The sequence below is a fragment of the Rhamphochromis longiceps genome, linkage group LG23 (genome assembly GCF_057381845.1).
Source record: "Rhamphochromis longiceps isolate RC_006_pf linkage group LG23, R_longiceps_female_GT1.1, whole genome shotgun sequence".
NCBI lineage: Eukaryota > Metazoa > Chordata > Actinopteri > Cichliformes > Cichlidae > Rhamphochromis > Rhamphochromis longiceps.
The window spans coordinates 7,054,098-7,067,964 of NC_140578.1; the positions used below are offsets into that span (position 1 = coordinate 7,054,098).

The window sequence follows — 13,867 nt, forward strand, 5'->3', positions numbered from 1 at the left end:
TCCTAAGCCAAATTTGAATCAAAGAAAATAGTTTGCCTTGAGCAGCTTATAAGAATACACATGACAAAAGGAATTTGGTTTACCCTGTTTTGTTCATGCAATTCTGTTCCTGTCTCTCTCTCCTTGTAACTTAATGTGGACTCCTTCCTTTGGTTTTAGCCCTTGTTTTGAATCTCTACTTTTGCTCTCCTGTACTTGAAGCTTTCTTTGTTCTCCTATAGTCAGTGCTTTAATTAACTGTGTGAGTGGCTCTTTCCCCCAAGGCTACTTAGGCTAGCCTAAGTATTTCTATAGTAATCCTTGTTTTGTTTGTTTGTTTGTTTTTTAAATGTGTGTGTGTGTGTGTGTGTGTGTGTGTGTGTGTGTGTGTGTGTGTGTGTGTGTGTGTGTGTGTGTGTGTGTGTGTATAAAGGCTTATAAATGTTCTAACAAATCTTCTCTTGTTTGTCTTTCAGGTACCCTAGTCAACATGTCTATTGTTCAGAGCAGAGCTTGTCTGGCTCAGGTCAGCCTCGACAGGAGAAAGATCCTGATGGCCTCGAGCAGGAGCAGGACTCCACGCAAAACAAGGTGTGTAGAAGTTCTGGCCTTTTCATGTATCTCAGCTTTTGACTGTAACAGATTACAATTTGGAGACCTGTATAATCGTTCTTAATGTGAAAAACAGAAACGGTCATCTTAACACCAAGTTCTACCTGTGGGAGTTGGGTCATGAACTTTAGTGACCCAGTAAACGTTGACGAAAAATGGGCTGGTGTGTTTGCTAAGTTGGCACCTATTGATCCAGTTTTGCGCTCCAAGGCCCTTCTTTTTTGGCTAAGGTTCTTGTTATTTCAGTGACCTGCTGTTCTGAGTAGGAAAGTCTTCAATTAGCAGTGTTTAAATGGAGTACACCTTTAAGTGCTTAAGTGCTTAAAAACTCACTGATATCCTGGAGACCAATATGTTGGTCCGTCAGAAGTGGATCACTGTCTGCCCAACTAAAATTCCTGTTTTACAAATAAGGTTAGGGGGCATTTTCGAAGTATCCCTCCAGCAATTAATAATTATATATATTTTTGGGTAGGATCATATCAGACACTCTGAGCTTTTATTGCCTATTTTCTTTATCTTCTTCCTGTGATCTGATGGCTCACAAGTGCTGTATTTCAATTAATACTTTGCCAGTGTTGCGATGTTTATAATAGCCTAAAGATACCCAGCTAGCTGTTGAGTGGCAGATAAATGTGTCAACTAGTGTAAAACCCTCCAAAATCTTTCTAGTATTTACTTTTTTCTTCTTTACATCAATCACAACCCATCTTTATACATCAACTAGGTAACTATAGCTTACCAATACCTTCTAACATCTGGAAGAACGGCTCAGCTGATCACTTTAATGGAGTTTAGTGAATCTGGGCTGTTTTTAAACATGAATGGTACCTCTGAACATCTTTGCTTAAGGCAAACAAAAGAGTATTTGGATCTGAAAATAGCTAATTACATCAGACTTAACAAGCACAAAGAGAACCAGAAGACTTTATCTGGGAACACATTAAAAAATAGCTTCCTGAGACTATCCAAAGTGTAGTCAGTGGCTATCCAGGCCAAGACTTCCTGTTCCATCTGCCACCATCAAATGTTGATAAGATTAATAAAATGACAATCTGAGTAGTTGGCAGACAATAATCGATGGTTATGACACTGCATTTTGGAGAGAAAAAAATAGACAAAAAGTGGAACCAAATCCAGGTAAATGGTTACTCACAAAGCTGAGTAACCAGCCCAGTTACACGCAGTCAGAACCTGGTCTGCTCTGCAGAATCAGTCATAGAGGTTGATGTGATTTAGGTTAGGACCTGCCCTATGGGTTCAAAGCGCTACATGTTTTCTCAGGCTTTCATGGCTAAATATTGTCTAAACTGAAAGTAGTTCATACAAAGTGTGTCGATGTCATTGCAGCCATTCGAAGTAGGACGAGGAAAATTGTAGATCGCCTCACTTTTAAAAACATTTGAAATGCTTCTCTGTATTCATGTGTCAGTGAGTATCAGAAATGAATGATAATTTGGGGAAGTGAATGAGTTTTGGTATGCATTTGTGGGCACAGAAGAAAAAGAATCATTGTTTGAGGTCCAACAACAAACAGCTCTGCCAGCAGCCCTGGCAGTCAGTCATTAGCCTTATAATGTTGCCTTTGTCCATCGACAAAAGGCTTTTTCACATCAGGAGGTGGAAAGACCTTTTGCTTTTGACATTTTTACATACAAAAAAACTAATTTTTAGAATAAAACTCAATCTAGTAACAATGCCAGTAATGTCATTAACTTGTATTTCTTATCCTGTGTTCTTATTATTCATTTTCTCCTAGGTGGTGGAAGAGTGGAAGACACACACATCATACGATATGGGGCTAGAAACCGAGAGAGCAGCACGAGAGAAACTACAAAAACAGAGCATACACCATGAAGAGGTAAAAAGACACATCAGTTATTGGAAGTTTTCCAGAGTATCGCTCAAAAAGTTAAGTTACAGTGAACAGGATACTAAGGCAGGCTTTAAAAAAAAAAAGAAAGAAAAAGTGTCAATATAAAAAGGGAAATTGAGGTTGTAAATACCTTAAAGGTGGAGTGTGAGGCAGAGCTCAGCTTTTAAGTGTGCACCATAAACTCTTAAAAGTATATTATGTATGTGGGACACAAACACATGAACTGGAAAAGGAAAATGATAAATAATGTTGATCTTAATCTGATGGCACTGATCTAGGTGAGCAGTTAAATTGCATCAGAAATAGGGCTGTGCGATATGATCAAAACCTCATATCCCGATATAATACATCTATCGTCCGATAACTATATAAATCACAAAAATTTAACATTTTCTGTAAATTCTGTGAATCTCGGGCAGCTCGACTTGCGTGAAGTGTTTCCAGCTGCGCGTCATGTAGCTGGAGTCAAGTGTTTTAACCGATGCATGAAACTTATATATATATATATATATATATATATATATATATATATATATATATATATATATATATATATATATATATATATATATATATATATATATATATATATATATATATATATATATATATATATATATATATATATATATATATATATATATATATATTTATTTTTAGACATAAGTTGTAAAGGCAGCCATTTTCTTTGAGTATTTATTACACGACGTGCTGCGGGGAAGAGCATGTTCTAACGTTTGAGTCTAAGGTTTATTTATTTATTTATTTTTTTTTAGCACCTGACTGCTATTTTTTGCTTCTCATCCGTAGATACTCTGCATACTCTTTCACGTGATTCAGTTTATTTTTGAAAAGTCTCAACAGGATCTTGAGCTTTATTGTGAAGGGTTTATGTGGAAAATAAACAAGCGGACAGCGATGGTTTTACCGTCGTTGTTGCTAACGACAACGCATAAAAACAGGCGCTTGTCCGTCTGAAGTGTGGTTATATTAAATATAAGAGAAAGAGAGAACTTTAAGAAATAAATATAACCACTACGGTGACTATCAAAACGATGAAAAAATATTGCCGTAAACGTTTATTTTGCGACACCACGAAACAAACGATAGCGTAAAATGAAACTGTAGATGTTTTTATATCGTCATCCGATATATGTCGTTATGTCGAACAGCCCTAATCAGAAATGTACTTTTTCTTCTGTTACCAGACTGTGAAGCCACAAGAAGCTGGAGAGGAAGAGACAAAGCTAGACCCAGAGTCGGATACTGTACCTGTTGCCCCTGAGCCAGAACCTACCCCAGATCCCCAGGCTGACTTGGGCCTGCAGATTCACACACAGGACCACGACCATGATGCCCCAGTGCTCGCCACTCCAGAACCAGTTCCAGCACAGGGCCAAGTGACCACAGATACCCCAGCAGAGACTTCAAGTGAACCAATTCCCAATCTAGACTCAAACCCAGACACATCCCCCGATGAAGCTGAAAACAAACCTACCTCACAGAGTGCTGGGCTGACCCACACAGGGTAAGCTCAGATTCACTTCATCAAGCCAATGATCTGGTGTCTTTCAAGAGAAGTTGGCTATAACCACAAAACTGAAATTGGAGAACTGAATTTCTAACCCTACATCGCTAAAAAAAACAAACATAGAACATGTTGTTCTTCTTAAGGTTAAAGCCAATTTCACGACAGTCCAGGTCTAACGTAATCCGTTTCAGTGCCACTATTGTCATGTCAGACATTGCAAATGTGTTTTGGTATTTTTGTTTGACTTATGTTTCCCTCAGTTGCTTTTTCTTCACAATTATTTACGCAAAGTGACTCATCACACACTATAAGATGAGTCTAAAGAAGATCTGACCCCATGGATGTTTCAGTTATTTTTCATGGAGCATTGTGCTGGAGCAAGGGACTGTTTATTTATTTTCTAATGGTTTTTGTAATGGAAGTTTAAAAAAAATAAAGAGAATCATCCCTATGGACCTGGAACTTTGACCCAGATTAGTCTAAATATCTCCTACAACAACAACATGTCCTTCCCATGGTATCTTCTGTATTCAGAACTGGGGCATTTCAATCAGCATTTCAAGTCCTAATCAGCTAGCCACCAGCAGCAGCCAACCACTCTGCCCCCCTCTTCCTTTTCTCTCCCTCCCGCTCTCATGCCTCTGTGTCATTTATCTCCTCCCCATTGTCCCCATCCCGCCCTCTCCCCCACCCTACCCTCCACCCTACCCTCCTGTCTACCTTCCCTAGTGTAAGGAGGTGTGGTAAACGCCATGTCCTTTCTTTCCCTCAGTGCAGTGCGGGTTGCCAGTGCAGGAGATGAATTCCCAGTAGACAGCTTTGTCTTTGCTGAGCACTCTGATTCACAGTGCGGGGTCATTCCCCCCGAACTGGCAACCTGTGAAAGCTCCCCTTTTGGCAGCCCTCTCCTCAGGTGAGTTTCTAACCACCAGAAGCCAATCAAAGCACAGAGACTGATAATGAAGGTACAAGCTACACCTCTCTGCTGTGCCCAACCGTCGACCGCTGGCCTTGCTCTCTACTTAATGTTGCTTTTTTTTTTCTTTTTTCTTTTAAAATTTCCCTTCTTTGTTTTGCCTGCTCCAACCAAGGATTTAAAAAAAAAAAAAAAAAAAAAAACGTCAAATTCAATTTTGTTATTATTTTTTTTAACTCACATATTTGACATAGCCTTAAACTTATATTTATTCCATGCCCTTCTGTTCCTTTATTCTTCCCCTGTCCATTTCTTTCTGTTCCCTCTACTCCACATTGGTCCCCTCTCTGTGATGTAGCATGGATGAGGCTGTCACAGAGGACCAGCAGACAGATCAGAGGCACAGCTCTGGTCCTGAAACAGAAATTCAGTCGACTCCAGGCCTAGTGGACCAGGAACAAGAGCAGCGTGAGGTGCTCGAAGATGGGCTGTCTGTTTTGGAACAAGTGGGCAACACCTCACACCACCAACACAAAAAACAGCAGGTTAGAGGCTTTGTGGTGTTTGGGAATTGTTATTTCTGTTGTGAAAGAAGCAAATCGCATGTAGCATATGGCTTGAGGCATTACAAAACTGCTGGTATCATGATGGAAAATTTGACAGTTGGACACGTGGTGGGAGAAAAAACTTAGACCAAGGTACAGTCAACGTCCTTATTTCAGGTGAGATGTTCCTGAAATATGATCTGAGGGAGAAGATTATTTTGGAACAACTGCAACGACATGAGCACTGAGCTTGGATATAATAAGATCGGTGGCCTGAGGCTGAGTAAGTCCACCTGTCCGCACAGACTGCAAAACTTTCCGAAACCTGCCGTCTAGGTGGCCATGAACATTATAAATATTCAGCATGCACATCTGTTCTAGCAAAGGGCAACATTTGAATGTTTCAGTTTGAAAATGTTGAGTCAGCCTGCTGTCAGTTGCTTTTTCATGGTTGAAGGACGATTGTATCTGGGGAAAGTATTTAGTTTCGGAGGACGGGAGGGCTTGTGTTCATAGTGTATTTGTACCTCATTTTGCTGATGTGGAGCTGAGATCTGATGACTAATCTGTATGTGGCTGGCAATGACTCTTGTTGGGCTGTTAGGGTGTTTTACATAAGAGGCTGTCTGAGTTGTGGATTTTCAGAATCAGGCTGTCTTGTGAGGCTCAAAGGGGCACTTACATAATCCATCAAAATATTAATCACAGCTCAGTGCATCTCAGTGCTTCAGTCACCACGGGCTAGCTTTACTACCACGAATAGAGGATGGGCATCTTTTAGTTGTTCTACCACATGCTATGCTTTTATAATAAGGTACTTGCTTAGTGAGTCACTGATGCCAACTAACCTTGTTAACAGAAATTCAAGGTTCACTTCTTCCACCATGTAAATATTTTTGCATATTTTTTGGTGTCTGATATTTACATTCTGGATATGTGTGTATGTTTCAGACAGGGGAAACAAACGCTCCCAGGGAGACTGATCCCTCTGTGCCCAGCAAAGAGGACATCCCTACCTTTGATGAATGGAAGAAGCAAGTCATGGAGGTGGAAAAGGAGAAAAGTATGTGGATTTATTGTACAGACACGAGACAGCTCGTACAGGGATGACTAGAGACACGTCACATGAACAACTAAGTTCTTGTTTAAGTTTGGGTTCAGGCACCTCAAAAATAGCTTGCTGATGTTAATCTGACTGTGACACAACATGTTTATGCCATTGCTTCTGTAAAGAAGACTACTTACTACCCGTTTGTATGCTGCGTCTTTTCTCGGTTGCATCCTTCCTTATGTTCTGTTCCTGTATAGCTTCCTTCTTTTTTCCCTTCCTTTTCACGCTATGCACACTGTGTGCAGCAGTCAGTGGAGCATGTGTTTATGCATGTTGTGCAATATGTCTATTCTTTGCGGTTTGGCACCACTCATTTTCAAGGCTCTCGAAAAGACCTAATGTAGTGCTTTCTCTGTCCAGGTCAGTCTCTCCATACCTCAACCAGCAGCAGCCCCCATCCAACAAAGAAGGTCCAGAAAAACTTCAAGAATAACTACGCTTCTGTAGAGTGTGGAGCCAAGATACTCTCTGCCAACAGTGAGGCCAAGGTTAGTCGCACATCACGCTCTGCCGCCTACACACAAACGCGAATCCTCACGTAATGCTGTCATTATGTGTCAACAGATGTGTCAAATGACTTTATACTTGTTCGCTTAGCATTTAAGCTGAGACCAGACATCTAAGCACGCATGAAACAATTTTTGTCACATTTTGACTGCAATTGTATAAGGAAACAAGCAAGATTAACAATGTTGGGGTGATGGTAGGATTTTAATTCAACTTTTTTTCTTCTTTCAGAGCACGTCTGCTATTCTCATGGAGAATATGGACTTATACATGCTGAATCCATGCAGCAACAAAATTTGGTGGGTCCCACAATAATGGTGGGGTTTAACTGAGCCCAATTTTTAGCTTTAAAAGTTTTATAATAATTTTTTTTTTTTTTTTTTTTTTTTGCTTCTCTACAGGTTTGTGATAGAACTCTGTGAGCCTATTCAAGTGAAGCAGTTGGACATTGCAAACTTTGAGCTTTTCTCATCTACACCCAAAGACTTTCTAGTTTCCATCAGTGACAGGTATTCACTTGTTTTTTTTTTTTTTTTGTTTGTTTGTTCTTTTTGTCCTTTTAAGCTAGTGTGCAATTGAAAAACTACACTCAGCATGCTGTCAGACAGTTATAGCAGACAAAGCTCTGTAAGCCCCATGCCACACCATTTACTTCCCCTGTTCATAACGGCATGTTCATGCATCGATTTTTAAATTTATTTTTTTTTATCTCATTTCGTTATCTTAACCATGATATTTGTAGTATTTGCATTGACAAGCAGTGAAAAATAGTAACCACAAAGCTTCATATGTTCTTTTAAATTACTGACATAATACTTTTGTCCACACTGGGATTCTGTTAGGACTAACATTCATTTAAAGCCCACCCTTTAATACCACAAACTCAGTTATGTAATGTTGCTTATTGCTACGTCAGTATGACTATCAACAGATCTTTTTACTGTCAGTTTTGCTGACAGCCATGCGCCTCAGGTGTAGGGGGAAAAAACTGAAACAAACAGGCACCATGCCAAAAACGAAATTATGTACCGCTGCAGCAAGGCTCAAGCCGTCCCACAAACACGCATCTCACAAGCTGCGTAGCTGCACTAACCTGCTCAAATGATTTGCATAGGCCTTGCATCTACATTTCTAGTGTTGTATAGAAAGTAGTATATTTTCAGTTCATTTCCACATGAAATTAAAAGTCAGTAGATGAGCGAAGGAAGAGGAAAGCTCAATGTGTCACTAAAAAATATTAAAAACCAAATTTTTATTATTTATTTATTTTTAGCTAAGGACATACATAGTGGTTACCAACTTAAGCATATAGAGACCTTTCATGTTTCCCATTTCCAAACTTGCACTGGGGCTAAATAAAGTTTCACAATAGTTTTGCATAATTTTTTTTTTTTGTTATTTTTTGCTCATAATAAATTAATATTAAATGTTTTTTGTTTGTTAGTTGTTGTTTTTTTTAATCAAGTACTTTTCTTTCTATCATCACTGGCTGGATCATATTCAGTTCCTCCTAGAAGAAGTCAGTTGTGAACTGGTGGTATATATAAATACAACAGTTGCCTTACAGCTCTTTATATTGTAAGGTAAAGGTCCTACAATATTAGCAAGAAACTGACAGCTATCCACCATAACCCATTTAGAGATGAGGGGAAAGCCAGTACTCTATAATTAAAGCAGTTTCTTAACCAGTTTTGCATTCATTTTTGTCCCCTAGTATTATCACCTCTAAATTTAGTGCAGTCAGGGCTTGTGTTGTCTTTGTTAAAGATTTATATCTAGCGCTGTCTTGCTCCATAATGCCGATAATTGCCACTCTTAGACATGGCATGAATATAATGACATTTGTATCCACCCTGTGAGGTCATGCCAGATGACATGTTACAAAATCGATCTTCCTCACATTCACATCGTACGTTTCCCCTCTCTCTGTTGCAGATATCCTACCAACAAGTGGGTAAAGCTGGGAACTTTCCATGCTCGCGATGAACGGATAGTCCAGAGCTTCCCACTAGATGAACAGCTTTATGCTAAATATGTGAAGGTACTCCTGTTTACTTGCAGATAGAATAATAACATATCATAAAGTATACATAAAATGTCCCCATTTTCAGTGGTATATTAGAAATCTTAGACATGGATATACACACATACTGACATGGTTATATACAGAAGTTAAAGGTGTAGGTCCAGGGAGTGTCTTGTGACTTAATAGAAAGTTACTGATGACATCAGGGCAGTCATCTTTTGAATAGCTAAATTATGGTGACTGTGAGGGCGTAACTGTTTACATGTGAGAATTGCATAGTAGAGGAACTCGACGACTGTTTTGATTGTATTTAACATGTGAGCGTCACGACTGGCCGTCTTGGACTGTGTGGATTGTACTTACATCACGCTAGAGTTTATATTAAGCCGTGATCCTTTTTCAGGGCGCTTACAGTAGTTTCCACTAAAATGAATTTAAATTTCAGATGGTTAAACATTAGGTTTGCCACTGAATGTTAAGGAAAACTAAACAGACAAGAAGCATTAAAATAATTTTTGTCCCTACGCTCATGGTTCAGATTCCTAAATGCTCCCATATCTGGGATTCTGTCTCCATCCGTAAGTCAAACCAGATGTGCCTCATTTCTGCTTAAATTGCAGCGTAACAAACAAAGCAAGGTGTTCATCGATGGATATCACTTTATTATCATTTTTTTCTTTTTTGTCATACACATAGCCTCCTAAGGAAATTTGTTGTCCATTGTATTTATGAAATCTGCTTCTTTCTGATTAAGTGTGTTAAAGGTTGGCTATGTAGTTATGTCTGTGAGCTTTCACACAACAGCCCATTATTATCTATAAAAATGGGTTTGAAAGTGTGATCTAAATCTGTGCTCTTCTAAACGGTCTCTTTCCTTACAATCACTTTTGCCAATAAATATTCAGTGTAGACTTGTTAAGCAGGTGATTAATACTTGGATAATTATCCTTTTTTATGTAACTCGTGGGTGTTTTGTGTAGGAGCTTACTGTTGATTCACATCTATTCTGAACCAGTTTTGTTTCTATTACATAAACTTGTTTGTTTTTTTTTGTTTTTTTTAGATTTCAGCTTCATCTATTTTTAGTTTCTACTTCCTGAGCATCTTATTCTTTTTTTTTTTCTTCTTTTTTTTAATGAGTAGTGAGCCTGTAAGTCTGTCTGTCTTTCCCTCAGTCTTGCTTGTGTCTTTCTTGCAGCTTATTAGAAACATCTGTTTAGTGTCTTGCCTGTGTTCTGTTGCAGAATGGTGATCTTGCATATATCAGCTGTGTGTTTGTCGTAGAAGAGAGCTGAACCGTACACAGATTCTTGACTTCCTTGTAGCTTGAATCAGCTCTTACTGATTTCTTTTTCTTGTTTTATTTCTCTCTCCTTCTCTTTGTCTTCTTCTCGCATCAGATGTTCATCAAGTACATAAAGGTTAGCACTCTTCTCTTTCTGTCAGAGGTTATAATGGGCTGAAATAAGAACACTTTTATTTTTTGTATACTCAAATGGGCGAGTAGAGTTTCATCTTTAATGCATGTGGATAATAAACAAGTAAAACATGCACAAACTGTCAAAGCTTGGCAGTTCTACTAATTTGGTGGGTTGTGGGTTCATGGAGTTGTGCATATTTTTATACTGTTTAATAGCTTAACTATTGTACCTGCAGGTTGAACTTCTCTCTCATTTCGGATCTGAACACTTCTGTCCCCTCAGTCTTATCAGGTAAGTTAAAGAATTTCCTTTATCTTTCTAGACCTTTCTCTAATCTTATCAACCCATGGGTGGCTGTAGCTCATCTACTAATTGGGAGGTTGGTGGTTCGATCCCTAGCTGCTTCCTGGCTCTGCATGGCAGCTATCCTTGGGCAGGATGCTAACCACAACTGTTTTACAATGCGTTTATATAGAAAAAGCATAGGAAAAAGTGCTTGTGCGATTGGGTAAATTATGCAAATTGTAAGAAGCACTATTTAATAAAACCAAATAAAAGTTAATATTTTCTAACAGTTATGCCATTCCCCCTTTTTTTTTTTTTTTTTTTTTTTTTTTTGAAGAAGAAGAAGAAGAACAACAGTCTTATCGTCTTGTCTTGTTCCAGTTTACTTAATTAGATCTTGAAAGTTTCTGGAATCTGTCTTTTAAAACACAACCGCCTTTATCATAAGTGTTGACAAACAAACACTTTGATTTTATTACATCAATGCAAATTGTTATCCAGGCAGCTGTAATTACAGGAGCGCCGCTATATCATGAAAGGTCTGTTATGATTAGATTTTGTTGTTTACTTATTAGGCACCACCTTAATAGTTGTTGTTGTTGTTGTTGTTGTTGTTTTAGATTAAATTCTGAATGTTGTAACACAGCTAAAATGCCTTTTCTTGCACAGTGAGTCTGATGATGAGGGTTCCTTAAGAATGTCCACTTTAAAGACCTTAACTGCACAATCACAATAAGGGAAAAAAAGGAATTAAAAAAAAAAGAAACAAAAAAAAAAAGATTGTTTTGGTGTTTTTTTTGAAGTTAATTTCCCTCAGATGGTACTTCTTATATACAGTCATCACTTGTGCGTCCATATCCAACACATTGTTCAGTTTCCGTGAGTTTTTATCTTTTATCTCAAAATGTGCTCAACTGGCATTGTTTTCTTAGAGCTGCATCAAAAAATTCCACTGCCTCCGCTGTGTGGTAATTTCAACTCTTGACCTTTTCTGTAGGTCTGTTTGTGTAACATATTGTTTTTTTTGTGTTGTGTAGGGTGTTTGGTACCAGCATGGTGGAGGAGTATGAGGAGATAGCAGATTCTCAGTACCCCTCAGAGAGACTTGAGTATTTGGATGAGGACTATGGTAAGATGTTGACGTCGATTTCAAATGCACAAATTTCAAATTTGTATGTAAAAGACCAGAAATGGATGTGTTAACATTAAATGAATTCATACTGTACTTTCATCATTGTGCAAACCAGTGCCACAAATCTATAGGTTATACCAGGCTCAAAAAGCCAAAATACATTATTCTTCAAAGTAGTTACCAAATACATTACTTCGATTTCTTGCCTTTGTTTTCCAATTAATATGATTTTATTTTAACTGCTACCACGTGTTTCTCTTCAGACTATCCTCCTGGCTACCAACCAACAGAAGACAAGGCCTCCAAAAACCTGCTTGGTTCAGCAACCAGTATGTACACATACACACGTTCTTATAAATGCAGTCGTGAAAAATAGATTTTCACAGAACTTTATGCAGTTGAGCTGGTTCACTAGCTTGTTTGAACCACTTTTAGTGGCAATAACTTGAAGATCAGTGTCTCACATCTTTAAGGGGGAATTCTTCATGTTGGCGCAGCCCTCATGAGGTCCCTTCACACCATTTCAGTCAGATTGAGGTCTGGACTTGGCACCATTGTTGCACCCTGATTCTTTTTTTTTTAATATTTGCTGCTGTGCTCTGTATCTTATATTCCTGTAACGTAACCCAGTTTGGGCCGAGCTTTTGCTGTTGGTCAGATGGCTTCAGCACAAAAGCGGACAGCCCTACCTGATCGAATTTAAAAAAGGAATAAGAAAATGTGTCAGCTGTCATGAAAAATGTTAATGAAAGTGTTTCGTTACATGTCATCAAACTGCAGCTACAGTAATCTGGTGTTTCCATCCTATGTTAAAGAAGAACTATTTTATGATTTGTGCAAGTTTGGCTTTAATACTGTTGTATCCAGTCATAGTGCACACAGTTTTTTTCAATTATCTCAGACCTCATACAGTTGTTGGTACAGCAGCCAACTTTATGGCCTGTTGGGTATGAACTCATTCACATACTGTTCAACTTGAAGTATTTTAACCCACTTGGTATCCTGCGTACACACTGTGAACTTTTTGAGTTGCATAAATTTTGCTGCTTGGCTTTATTTATCTATTTATTTTTTCCGGAAACCACACACACATGCACAAATACACTGGTGCCCTTCTGTCTCCTGAGTTAGCGAAGGAGGGGAACGGTGCACCCCTGAAAATGTACCGTGCACACAAGTCTCAGAGCTCTAACCATAAACCATAAAAGGGCTTCAGAGTGGATGGACCCTGGAGGAAAGGCTTAAAATAAAACTCATGACAGTAAATCCAGGGGACATAATATAGAAGGAGAATACAGTCATCAGAGAGAATGGTTAAGAAAATAAAGCAAAAACATATGGTACAATATGTGGTTTGGCTTTGATGTGTTTGGCCTGAAGCTGCTGTCAGTCAGAAATCTCATGTCATGGAAAATAAATGCATTGCGTGGATGTTCTTCTTTGTTTTTGTTTTTAGATGCCATCCTAAACATGGTAAACAACATTGCTGCTAATGTGCTGGGAGGAAAGCCAGAGTTGGAGACTGGAGCAGAAACGGGAGGTACTGATTTCTCAGAGGCCACTTTTTAGACCTTTTTTAAAAGTTTACTTTTCTGGTTTTTTTTTTTTTTTTTTTTTTGGGTTTTTTTTTGGGGGGGGGGGGGTGTATTTTTCTACCATCACATTTTCACATGCAACACTTGAACAGTACACCATACACAAGTCAACATTTTCAGCCATCTTACATTCATCAGAGTATCTTAGACTTATTTATATTGCTTCATTTTTAATTTTCTTAAAAAAATAACCTCAAAATAAATCCATTCATACTGATTTTGGGGTTAGCCCAAATGGGTGCTGAAGTAACTTATATTTGCACTGCTCTAAGCATAAGTGTAAGGCAAAGTATAAACACATCCATGCACATGTGTAACATAAGCTAAAATT

At 38.4% G+C, this 13,867-nt stretch overlaps 1 protein-coding gene across 5 annotated transcripts in view; it reads left to right on the forward strand.

Moving 5' to 3' along the window:
• suco (SUN domain containing ossification factor) overlaps positions 1-13,867 on the forward strand; it is a 42,496-nt gene that overhangs the window by 19,044 nt on the left and 9,585 nt on the right. For 3 of the 5 annotated variants that reach the window (XM_085397622.1, XM_085397623.1, XM_085397626.1), the window contains exons 2-16: positions 456-570; positions 2,351-2,452; positions 3,676-3,995; positions 4,771-4,911; positions 5,273-5,459; positions 6,411-6,522; positions 6,931-7,058; positions 7,309-7,376; positions 7,479-7,586; positions 9,013-9,118; positions 10,504-10,524; positions 10,760-10,815; positions 11,847-11,938; positions 12,205-12,270; positions 13,398-13,481. In XM_085397622.1, coding sequence (XP_085253748.1) covers positions 456-570; positions 2,351-2,452; positions 3,676-3,995; positions 4,771-4,911; positions 5,273-5,459; positions 6,411-6,522; positions 6,931-7,058; positions 7,309-7,376; positions 7,479-7,586; positions 9,013-9,118; positions 10,504-10,524; positions 10,760-10,815; positions 11,847-11,938; positions 12,205-12,270; positions 13,398-13,481 — 1,706 coding nt within the window. The remainder of the gene's footprint in view (positions 1-455; positions 571-2,350; positions 2,453-3,675; positions 3,996-4,770; positions 4,912-5,272; positions 5,460-6,410; positions 6,523-6,930; positions 7,059-7,308; positions 7,377-7,478; positions 7,587-9,012; positions 9,119-10,503; positions 10,525-10,759; positions 10,816-11,846; positions 11,939-12,204; positions 12,271-13,397; positions 13,482-13,867) is intronic. The other 2 variants (XM_085397624.1, XM_085397625.1) reach the window with 2 other exon arrangements.